General features: G+C 44.8%; 1 protein-coding gene across 1 annotated transcript in view; it reads left to right on the plus strand.

Annotated features, from left to right (window-relative positions):
• Window positions 1-12,142, plus strand: part of TBX2 (T-box transcription factor 2) — a 39,584-nt gene that overhangs the window by 12,457 nt on the left and 14,985 nt on the right. The window contains exons 3-5 of the mRNA XM_081172052.1: window positions 1,281-1,427; window positions 6,595-6,671; window positions 7,635-7,804. Coding sequence (XP_081028178.1) covers window positions 1,281-1,427; window positions 6,595-6,671; window positions 7,635-7,804 — 394 coding nt within the window. The remainder of the gene's footprint in view (window positions 1-1,280; window positions 1,428-6,594; window positions 6,672-7,634; window positions 7,805-12,142) is intronic.

Raw genomic sequence — 12,142 nt, forward strand, 5'->3', positions numbered from 1 at the left:
TAAGTGTGTGTATGTGTGTTTCATCTGGTACCAAATGCTATTTAAAAACAGATAGCTGTAGAATAGTGTTGCAAAGAATTATGTCTCTTTTGCTGGACTTATAGCAACACACACACACACACACACACACACACACACACACACACACACACACACATATATACAAACTTAAACAGGTTTGAGAGTCTGCACACTTTTATACCACAGTCACATAAATGTATACTCAGAAGTAAGCCCCATTATGTTCAGAGGGGCATATTCCCAGGTAACTGTGAATAGGATTGCAGCCTTCGCTTTGGGTGTAAATGCTGCTGAAGCCTGGAATATTTATTTCCGGATCAAATGCACAGGAGTATATTTTACGTTTATGAAGACCCATTACATTTAACACCTTTGCTCTTTCACCTTGCATCAGGCCATAGCAACTTCCGAAAGTATGCAGCATATATAAACCCACAAAGTCTAGAATAGCATATACAAAACACACTTTGTCTTTTAAAATATGACCAGTTCTTTCTCCTGAACCTTAGGCACCTTGGTTTTAAAGTGCACCCACAGTCAAAATCTTAAGCCTTTCTGTGAATTGATTGTGTTGTTGTTGCTACAGTGTTGTTGTTATACCTCCCCACCTCCTGCAAAAAAAAGGGAGAACAACAAAAATCCAGGATAAGATTATGGTATAAAATCTAGGTAACCTAATTCACTGCTTTTTGTTTTACTGGGATTGCTTGCCTGAGCCTATGAGAGTTTACGCGGAAGGGAAGCCTTGAGTTCAATAGGCCTTACTTGCAGGAGTAAGTGGGATCAGAATGCAGGTTTCATTTTGCAAGCTGGGGGTTCCAGAGTGAAGACCTTGGCTAAGTGCTAGAGCATCTGCATTGCATGTAAAAGATCTCGGGTTCAACTATTGGCCTCCCCAGATAGGGATGGGAGAGTTTCCTACCTGAAACTCTGGAGAGCTGCTGCCCGTCAGTGTGGACAATACTGAGCTAAATGGATCGAGGCTGCTTTTTTTGCTCCTTTGTTATAGGACTGCAGCCTGCCCGCCTTTTCCATTACCACCACCCTTTTAACTTGCCTCCAAATGTGATTTTCTATATAAATATAAGTATAAATATCAATTGGGAAGAGGAAAAGGGTGATTTAAAAAAACAAAACACAACCCTACTATATATATTAAAAAAAGAGTAAATTTGCCAAATATATTTGTTTTGTTTGTTGCCTGGATTATAACCGCCTCTTCTTTCTCTCCCCCCCCCCTGCTTTTCTCTGAAATATAGACCATCCTTAATTCGATGCATAAATATCAACCGAGATTCCATATAGTTCGGGCCAATGACATTCTCAAGTTACCCTACAGCACTTTTCGAACTTACGTGTTTCCCGAAACGGACTTCATAGCAGTGACTGCTTATCAAAACGACAAGGTAAGAGACACAGATAGACTGCCATTGCATCCGGAGGTTTTATTTTGCTAGCATTCTGAATAGACTTGCCTTCCATTAATTTGTTCCCCCTCCCATTCTTTTAAAGTCAAAATAATTCACGACATGTTCCTATGCCGCCGCCACCTTCCGGACCCCATTCGGACCCTTACAATTTATGGCGATCCAGTTATTGCTTCATGATCTGAAGCTGGAGAGCAGGGATTAAATTTCCTCTTAGCCTCATAGCTAGTGAGCTGAGCGAACTTGGAGCAATCTCTATCAGCCTCAAAGTCTACCACACAGGGACAATAACACGTGTGGGGCAGGGAGGGAAGAATCACATATGTCAGTCACATTTCCCCAGAGAAAAAGCTGGGTTTAAAACTCCATTGATGCATTCAATTATTCAGCAGATGCACAAGCTTAAAAAAGAAGAAGACAGCTCTCTGCCCTCTAGGAGCTTACAGTTCAAATTCACATGAATTATAAAGATAACGCACCCCCCCTGCTTTGCATACGTTAATTTATTTCTTCTTTATACCTTCCAACTCTACAATTCTATGATTCTGTGCACTAATTCACTAAGTGGCTAATAAGATTGTAGGATTACACATTTCTTCTTTTTTGGGTGGGAGTGGGGGCAGGGGGAATAACTGGTCCAAAACAAAGGAGGAAATGTTGCAACTCCCATATCTCTTCCGTACGTGCCTTGATCGATCCCATTTTTTAAGTCAAAGAATTACATAGCCACACATTACTCTGATGGTGATATTCCACCTTTCTCACCACCCATCCAAAAAGGAGGCCCCATTGCAACCTGTAGGACATACTCCTGAGTAAACACACATAGGATCTGATGACAGGGCAGATGTGCACAGCCTGATCCCACATGCGTTTACTTGGAAGGAAGCCCAGTTGTGTTCCTCAAGGTTTCCTCGCAGGAAAATGCGTAGGCTTTGCAGCTAAGCATTGCATCTTTAGTCTACATATATGTGGGGTGGGGGTTGTATGTGGAGGGGGGGGGCGAGACTCTCTCTCTCTGTGCAGTCTCTTCTTAAGCCACTTCAGTTCCTCAGTCAGCTTCTCAAACTGCAGTTCTAAAACCGAATCGCAGAAACTAGATTTAGGAATGTCCCTTAAACTGGGTCAGAGCACTGGCTCCTTTTTCTAAGTACCATCGCCACAGTTTCAGGTAGGGGGACAAGTCCAGGCCTACCTGGACAGGCTTTCTGCATGAAAAGCAGGTGCTCCATCCCTGAGCCAGGGCCCTAGCAGGGAACAAGCAAACAGGCCCATTTCTGCTTAACTGGTTTTGGTGTCTTTATTCGGAATGGAGGCAAGGACACCAGTTCTTCTCCCGAGATAGAGCTTCTTCTCCCCCCCCCCCTCACTTCCCAGCTCAGTCCCTTGCTAGAGAGAGCCTGGGCCTGTTATTTCGCCTCAGGTCGCTCTCCTCGATGGGGGCCTGCTTTTGAGCAATCGTTAATCGATTACGAACTTTGCCATAAACTTTACGAGGCAAACAGGCCCACCAGGGTGCTCTGTGCTGGCTGTCAATTAATCCTGCAAGGCAGTGGGTGGGACCAGCTCTGTGTGTGTGTGTGTGAGAGAGAGAGAGAGGGGGGGGAGAGAGAGGGAGAGCCGGAGAAATAAAAAAACGCCTAGCATTTGATGTTTAGAGGTACAGCAGATGTCAGGCTTGCGGGATCTATTTTGTGTTTTTATTACAACCCTGAGATCCACCGTCCAGAGCCGGGTTGAGAAAGGAAAGCGCTTGAAAGTTAAATAATTCCGAGCCAAGGACATTTGTTTTATGTACTAGAGCTAATGGTCCTCCCATACAATAATGTGTTCCTGGTTAAACTCCTCAGGCAGCTCTCTCCCACCTAGGAACATAGGAGCTGCCTTATAGTGAACCAAACCACTGGACCCTGTAGCTCAGTGACTGGCAATGGCTTTCCAGGATTTCAAGCAGGAAGCCTCTTGTAGCCTTACCTGAAGGGGAATGAACCTACCACTGACCCACAGCCCTTTCCCTTCATTTTAGGAATATAATTTAGGCTGGGAGCAGGGCAGTCTGAAATCTTCATTGATCTGTTTCAAAACCACCCTGAGGTTTGCATGTAGTTCCTCACCTACCTCACAACATTTACCTCACTGCAGGGATGATGTCTCTGCCAATGGTCTCTGCATGGAAAGAAAAACACCACCACATAAACTTAAACAGAGGGAAGGGGTCAGGCTACGTTAACATGCGCAGCTAAAGGTTAAAACCATGGTTAGGCAAACTAAGGCCCTGGGGGCCGGATCTGGCCCAATCGCCTTCTAAATCCGACCCACGGATGGTCTGGGAATCAGCGTGTTTTTAGATGAGTAGAATGTGTCCTTTTATGTAAAATGCATCTCTGGGTTATTTGTGGGGCCTGCCTGGTGTTTTTACATGAGTAGAATGTGTGCTTTTATTTAAAATGTATCTCTGGGTTATTTGTGGGGCATAGGAATTCGTTCATTCCCCCCTTCCCCCCCCCCAAAAAAATACAGTCCAGCCTCCCATAAGGTCTGAGAGACAGTGGACCGGCCCCCTGCTGAAAAAGTTTGCTGACCCCTGGGTTAAACTCCCAAAGTTTCCTTTACGATGAGCAACCAAAATGGTGCGAAGCAGCAAGCAAGATTTGGAGTCCACCAGAGCTCTTCCTCAGAAGGATGTTAAGCAAGGGGGGGGGGCACATGAGGGGCAAAATGATTGCTGTTAAAGCAAATGGAGAAGGGAACATGTTTGTTGGACAAGACCTTCACCTCACCCATAATTGCACAACCTTAATTTGCTGGTGTGCAAATGACTCCCACCCCAAAACTGCAAAAATAGCAAGGTAGGGCAGGGGCAAAGACTCAGTGTCTGAAACCCTGGAGGGAGAGCTGCTGCCAGTCAGGGTAGACAAGACTGAAGAGATGTGGACTCAGTTGTTCTGCCTCAGTTTCCCATACTGCAGATGCGGTGATTGTGCCCCTTACCTCAAAGTAAATTATGATCGAAATGGGTAGGGCTTAATATCAGGACAGAGGAAAGTTGCTGAACGATGTTCTCAGACCTTCCCTGAGTCCTAGAAAGATGGATTTCTGGTTGGCGTTGCTGCTTGGAGTCCTGGCTGAAGCATATAACTTATAAATCTAAGGAGCACTTTGGAAGGGTGGAGACTCAGGCTGGAGAAAGGGGGAGAAACAGATCAATGCAAATGGAACATGGGGCTGGAGCGCCTTTCCTCTGAGGAAAAATGAGGGGTGCATTGAGATAATCCCCAGACTCTAGATTCAAATATCATGTGCCCCCACAGGACAGGGAACCTGTAGCATTCCAGATGTTTGTGGGCTCCAGCTCCCATTATCCCCTGACCATTGGTCATGCTGGCAGCAGGGCCTGATGGGAGCTGGAGTCCACCAGAATATGCAAATATTCCCCATTCCTGGCCTTGAGAACATTTTTTTTTGTATTACTACTTCTGTGGCCTTTTCAGTGGTGGCTCCATGCTTGTGAAATGCTGTCCCCCCGGGAAGCTTGCCTGGTGCCCTCATTGCATATCTTTAGGTACCAGGAAAAAATATGTTCCTTTTTAACCAGGAGTTTGGCTTTTAAATATCTACAGCCTTTGGCACAGTTGGGATGGTGTGGGTGGGTGGGTGTGTAAAGCACACTAGTTTTAATGTATGGATGTGGTTTTTTGCTAAAAAATATTGTAAGTCGTTTTTGAGTTGCTATGGCAAAAAGGTGACTAATAAATTTAATAAATAATAAAAATAAAAATTAGAGGAGAAAGAAAGAAAGAAAGAAAGAAAGAAAGAAAGAAAGAAAGAAAGAAAGAAAGAAAGAAAATAATGGAAATAATGGAAAAATAAGATGGGCGTCTGATCCGGCAATTTTTCTGGGATGTGTATGTGTGTGTAGGGATCTAAAAGTAATCAGTAGGCTAATATATAAAAATGTAAACAATAATCTCCTGTGAAACGGTGGAAAGAGTGAGAGATGTCTGTGTGTGTATCGGGAGGGGAAAATACAAGAAAATTGCGCATCCATTTTTAAAATGCGGTATCTGCGGGACATATTACCAAGCCATGAATAATTGAGGGGTCTCCTGTAGCCAGTCGCCAGAGCCCATAAAAAAAAATACTCCTGGCGTGCGCTCCTTTCCCCGAGACCAGATAAGAATAGCGTTTAAACAGCCTGGCCGTGTTTTCGTCGCCACCTTCCCTCTTGGGGGCCGTGAGAAACTGGGGCCGGGGAGCCGAGCAGCTTCCTATCATTAAACCCCGATGAATAATTCAGGCAAAACCTCAACATCGTTTTTAATAAAGCCTGCGGTGTGTTTTAAACCGGAGGGGATTCGGAGCTGATCTATAAAAGTGAGCGGATGAGATGCTTTCTGGGTTGAATTGGAAAGGGGGAGTGTGTGTGCATGTGGTTTTGTTTTGGGTTTTTTTGGGGGGGGTGCAGACGCAACTAAAAACTGATTATCCAGAATCAGGGAGGGGGACTCTGTGTCCCTCCAGATGCTGAACTACAACTCCCATCATCCACTGGCTATGGATGATGGGAGTTGTAGTCCAAGGACAGTTGGAGCTCCCCCCCCCCCGATTTTCCTATCCATGGCTACTCTGGAGTAGCGTGACTTTCAGACCCTCCAAGTGTCCCTATTTACTTCTGCGGGAGTTTGGCTAGCATTGCGCTATGAAGCTGCCATGGCATGCAAGCGGTTACTTGGAAGTAAACCCCACTGAATTTTACGGGGCTGGCTTTTTAGTAAAGGAACAAGATGGGAGTTCTGGCACAAAGGATATGGTGATGTTTTCCATTTCCCCTCCCCTCTCTCCCTCATCCCGATTTATTCCAAGTGCTTTTAAATTACTAATATCTGGAGGAATCGTCAGAGTGCTTTTGGTTATTGTTTTTAAAATCCGACTTCCAAATTTTCTTCCCTTAAACGGAGGGGGAGGGATATAAAGTGTACCGTATTAAGAATGGGTGTCCAGCACCTAGCACCGCGGGGAGGGCGGAGAAAGAAGGGTGGCCAGGGAATTTCCAGGGGCTAAAGTGACACAGCTTTGGTTGGGGAGGGGAGAGTGTCCATCAGGTGCCATGCTTGAATTAAAAGAGGTTTGTCCTTTAATTTTTCAGATCACCCAACTGAAAATCGATAACAACCCCTTTGCAAAAGGATTTCGAGATACCGGGAATGGCAGGAGAGAAAAAAGGTATGTATGAAAAGTAATCAAATCTGGGGATTTTTTAAAAAAAGCAGGACACCCACCCACTCCTTTTCGTTCCTCCTCCTCCTCCTCCAACTCCCCTCTTAGGTGTTGACCTGCAGATGTTTTGGAACACTCTTAACTCCTGACCATTCATTGGTCATGCTGGCTTCAACTTCTGCAGGGCACCAAGTTTGCCTGCCTCTGAGTTGCCTTTCATGGCTGCAGCCTGAAAAGCCCTTGCTGGAAAGCAGCCCCACTAAGCACACTGGACTTACTTCCAAGCAAACACCTGTGGGATTGTGACCTGCACTTTAATCAACAAATGTTTACATGATAGTTATTAATAGCAGTAGCAGTAGCATTTTATGTGTTGTTCCACCAGCGTGCCCATTTATCAATTACCATTGCTACTACTGTTATTAAATAATAATTTATCAAAGCCACAATAATAATCAGAATATTATTAATAACCATACTAATAAAAACCGCACCATCAGTATGCTCATTGTTACACTGATGGTCCAGTTAACAGAAACAACCATTAATAAACACAGGCGCATTGATGGTGCAACAATGAATATATTTTAAAAAATATATTATTACAGTATTATTGTTAGCGCCATCAGCATTCCTGCCACTTCTCAGAGCCCAGGTCTCTGCCCAAAAAGCGTAATAATCTAAAATGTGACCCAGGGAAAGTAGAGGCAGGGTTAATCAGGGCAGAAATATGTGGCTGTCTCAGTTCCACGGGTTTAGGTTTGGTTACAGGTATATATATATATATATATATATATATATATATATATATATATATCTGCAGTTACCAGTGAATAGCCAACGATCCCTTTCTCCGGCTGTTCCTCCCGAAAGCGAAAAGGCAGAGACAGAGAAGGAGGCTCTGGGCACCTACGTCGCTGACCATCTGTTTCAAACTTAAGACTAAAGCCTGCTTTTTGTCACTGAAAGGAAACAGCTCACTCTCCCCTCTTTGCGGATGTACGAAGATCAGTGCAAGGCAGACCGGGATGGGGGCGAATCGGATGCTTCTTCGTGTGAACCGGCCCCCGTCCGGGAGTCACTCCACTCCCCGTTGGGCACAACTCCCAGTCCCCTGAGGCTCCACCGGAACAGCAGAGGTAAAACGTTTCTGAATACCTCACTCCAAAAAATAATAATCTTGAGTGGGAACCATAGTTTGCTCAGGGTGCTAGGAGCTGTTGTTCTGCCGGGGGAAACTACAGTTCCCAGGATTGTTCTTTTTGGGGGGAGAAGCAATGTGCTTTAAATGTGTGGTGTGGTCCTGTTGAACTTCGTGGGGGCTCTTTTTCCCTTCTGAAACTGCAAAAGACTTTGTTGTTGCTTTCTGTGGGCTGATCCTAGGCATGATTTACTCAGAAGTAAATCCCGCTGGCTTCAATGGGGCTTCCCCCAAATGATCCCACATAAAGAGCTCCTGGCCTTTTCAAAGTGCTATATTTTTCTCCAGGTTGGATGCAATGAGAAGTTTACTTCTGAGTAAACAGGTGCAGGACTGGAAGGCATGCCCTTGTGTCCATGGGGTTGTATCTATTGATTAACAACAAAATTAATATTTTCCCCTTGAGCGAGTTCAAAGCACTTAGCACATCTTTTCACAACAGGCTTGTAAGACTGCCAGTGTGAATATCATTCCCACAATGCTGAGTGGGGTTAGGGCAGCTATTTTACCTTCTTGCACTTGCGATCCGGAAGATCGAATGATTTTTCTTTTAATCAGCAACAGAACTGGGGGTTCAGATCGCACTGAGCAATGCCTCATATTAACCAGCACATACATGGGTGTGCGTTAATTCAGCACCAAGCCGTGCCAAGGCCTTGAAAATCTACCTGTCTAGCGTCAGGCATGCTCAGAGGAGACCCATTGAAATGAATGGACAGGATTCATTTTTAGCTGGATACAAACCAGTGGCTCTGGTTTACTACACCTCAGGAAAGTGTGCTTAGAATTGCAGTGTGGAATAGGCACCTGAAATAACATTCCCTAGGGCTAAACCCTTGAAACCTATGTAGGATTTGGTGAGATTCCTGCATCGCAGGGGGTTGGGCTAGATGACCCTTGGAGTCCCTTCCAACCCTACAATTCTATGATAATTTAGGAACACAGGAAGGTGCATATTGAAATCTAATTGGAATCATCTATCAATATTTTATACCCAGGAATATATTTCCCTGGGGGTAAACCTCATTTGAACAGAGTATGGCATTGTCCTGCCCCTTGCCAACCAATCTAATCTAAGATATAAATCCTAAAGTGAGGAGTTTCTTATCAAGATTGCTGAGCTTAATTTAAGAACCAGAGTGGTTTTATTTTTATTTTTCGATTTTATTTCTGTCGAAAGAAAGAGTCTGCTTCGATGGGCTTCTCATCAACTCAACTCTCTTTCCTCACTCCCAGCCAATAAAAATATTAGCTTAGAAAGAAAATTGGAGAGCTTTCAAAGGGGAGAGGAAGAAAAGAAGAAAAACATCATTACATTTTTAGTGATTTAGCTTGCAATCCCCCCTGCCCCCCCCCCCCGTTTTACAACCTGTAAATCAAATTTGCAAAACAGAACCCACTGGATTTAAAAGGCAAGAGACTCAACAACGCAATCCTTTACCTGTCTACTCAGAAGAAACTCCCGCAGAGTTGAATGGGGCATGCGTTCAGAGCAGTAAATTTAGGATTTCGCTGCCTCAGACTTCAAGATTCAGATAAATATTTTTTGTTACGGATTTGCAGCCTGATCACAACGACGAATAAGAAGTCTTTTCCTTTGTTGCCTGCATAATATGCATGCATATTTAGAAGTATTTTTCATGGATAACACGGCACTTTCCGAGTAAACATCATTTAGGTTCAGGATTAGCCCCATTGAATCTGGTGGTTCGGTGTATTTCCAATTCCATAAACAGATACAGGATGTTTTTATATATTTTCCCTCTTCAGTGCATCTTACTCGCTTGCTCTCCACTCCCAGCAACAGATACGATCCTTCTGACATCTTATTTTTCTTCCAATTACCCATTTCAACAAGGGCAATTTCCCCCATCAAAACAGATCGAATTTCTCTTCCAGTTGGGAGAAGGAAAGAGGGTGAGGAGAAGGCGCCCCTTCACTGTTTGTTTGTGCAAAATTATGGATTTTAAATAAAGTGGAGTAAGAAACCTTTCCCCCCTCCTTTTTTTACGTTGCACGATCTCTCCAGGTATTGACGTGATTGAAACGGCTAGTTTTATTATGCCTACGCAATGGAGAGCGAGCGCTAGATATACACAGTATATATAATTTATCCCCATCGCTTTGCTGGCGAGAATGGTCAGTCGCTAGGGTGAATGACCCTGTTCTCTATCGCCCCCTGGCAGCGGCTCTAAGCACACTTAATTTCCTTCTTCACTTGTATATATTTCTCCACTCCTTTGGGGGTTGGTTTTTGGGTTTTTTTGCAGTCTCCTGCAGCGACCTCAAATTGGAAGGTCAATCAGCTGCGCTGCTAGTTGATCGTTTACTACAGAGCAGAAGAGTGTTCGTTGCGTCAGTCCAAAGACCATAGCAGAATGATGACTATCTAAAAAGAATTGAATAAACAAATAGGAATCCCCGTCTCAATATGGCTTTCCCTTCCTGTTATATATGTTGTAAGGTCTCTGTCTCTCACAGTCCATTCCATTTTAAACTGACTTGGGCTGTCATCCTATGCTCCAAGGATGAGAAACCGCTGGGTGTCAAATGCAGCCCTGTCTCACTCAGGTTGTGGAGTTGGACCAAAGAGAGGGTCTGGGGGCTATATTTGACCCGCAGGGTGGAAGCTCCCCAACCCCTGATTTATTTCATTGTAAGTGGTTTCTTGTCGGGACGCGGGTGGCACTGTAGGTTAAACCGCAGAGCCTAGGACTTGCCAATCAGAAGGTCAGGCGGTTTGAATCCCTGCGACGGGCTTGGTCCCTGCTCCTGCCAACCTAGCAGTTCTAAAGCACATCAAAGTGCAAGTAGATAAATAGGTACCACTCTGGCAGGAAGGTAAACAGCGTTTCTGTGCGCTGCTCTGGTTTGCCAGAAGCGGCTTAGTCATTCTGGCCACATTACCCAGAAGCTGTACGCCGGCTCCCTCGGCCAATAAAGCGAGATGAGCGCCACAACCCCAGAGTCGGCCATGACTGGACCTAATGGTCAGGGGTCCCTTTACCTTTACCTAAGTGCTTTCTTACTTCTTTGAATACAACAACAACATCCCCTTGCTAGAGATTTGGTTAATGTGCACTTCTGTTTGACAACTCATAGACAAAGGGAACTTCGAGATGACCCCGTTTATGGAGTATCCATCTTGATTTGTTTGCAGGGAAATGAGACAATGCCTGCTATTTAATGAGGGTTCATTCTGATTTGTTCACAGGGAGGTTAGACAGAACATTGCATTCGTCACACACTTTCCACTGCATTCCCCTCCCCATCACTTTCCTTCTTGCAAAAGAAAAAGGCTGATCTGTTGGGGGAGGAGGTTTACTGTGTAAGACCCTCCAAATGCGCAATCTGAATTTGACATTAGAAAGTTGGGGACTTTTTTAGTTTGGAGAAAAGTCGAGCAAGAGGTGACTTGATAGCAGTTTATAAAATTATATATGTCATGGGGAAAGTGGATAGAGAAAGGTTTTCTTTCTCTCTCTCTCTCAACACTTGAAATCATGGAAATCCAATTTAGCTGGATGTTGGAAGATTCCGGACAGATAAAGAAAGTCCCTCTTCATGCAGCGCAGAGTTAAACTACAGAACAGGAGGCAGTCATGGCCACCAACTAGGATGGCTTTAAAAGAGGATTATACGGGTTCCTAGAGGTTGAGGCTCTCTTTGGCTACTAGCCCTGATGACTATGTTCTGCCTCCACTGTCAGAAGCAGCAATGCTTCTGAATAATATCAGCTGCTGGAAACTGCAGCGGGGGAGAGCATGGATGTACACAGGTCATGCTTGAAGGTGGGGCTACCTTTGAAGGTGACCCGAAAACTACAATTAATCCAGAATGCGGCAGCTAGACTGGTTACTGGGATATAACACGGGTCTTGAAAGACGTTTCCCAATACATTTCCGAGCACAATTCAAAGTGTTGGTGCTGACCTTGAAAGCCCTAAACGGCCCCAGCCCAGTATACCTGAAGGAGCGCCTCCACCCCCATCGTTCTGCCCGGACACTGAGGTCCAGCGCCGAGGGCCTTCTGGCGGTTCCCTTACTGCGAGAAGCTAAGTTACAGGGAACCAGGCAGAGGGCCTTCTCGGTGGTAGCACCCGCCCTGTGGAACGCCCTCCCAGCAGATGTCAAAGAGAAAAACTACTACCAGACTTTTAGAAGACATCTGAAGGCAGCCCTGTTTAGGGAAGCTTTTAATGTTTGATGCATTACTGTATTTTAATATTTTGTTGGAAGCCGCCCAGAGTGGCTGGGGAAGCCCAGCCAGATGGACA

This window comes from Podarcis bocagei, assembly GCF_964188305.1.
Source record: "Podarcis bocagei genome assembly, chromosome: 15".
Taxonomy (NCBI): domain Eukaryota; kingdom Metazoa; phylum Chordata; class Lepidosauria; order Squamata; family Lacertidae; genus Podarcis; species Podarcis bocagei.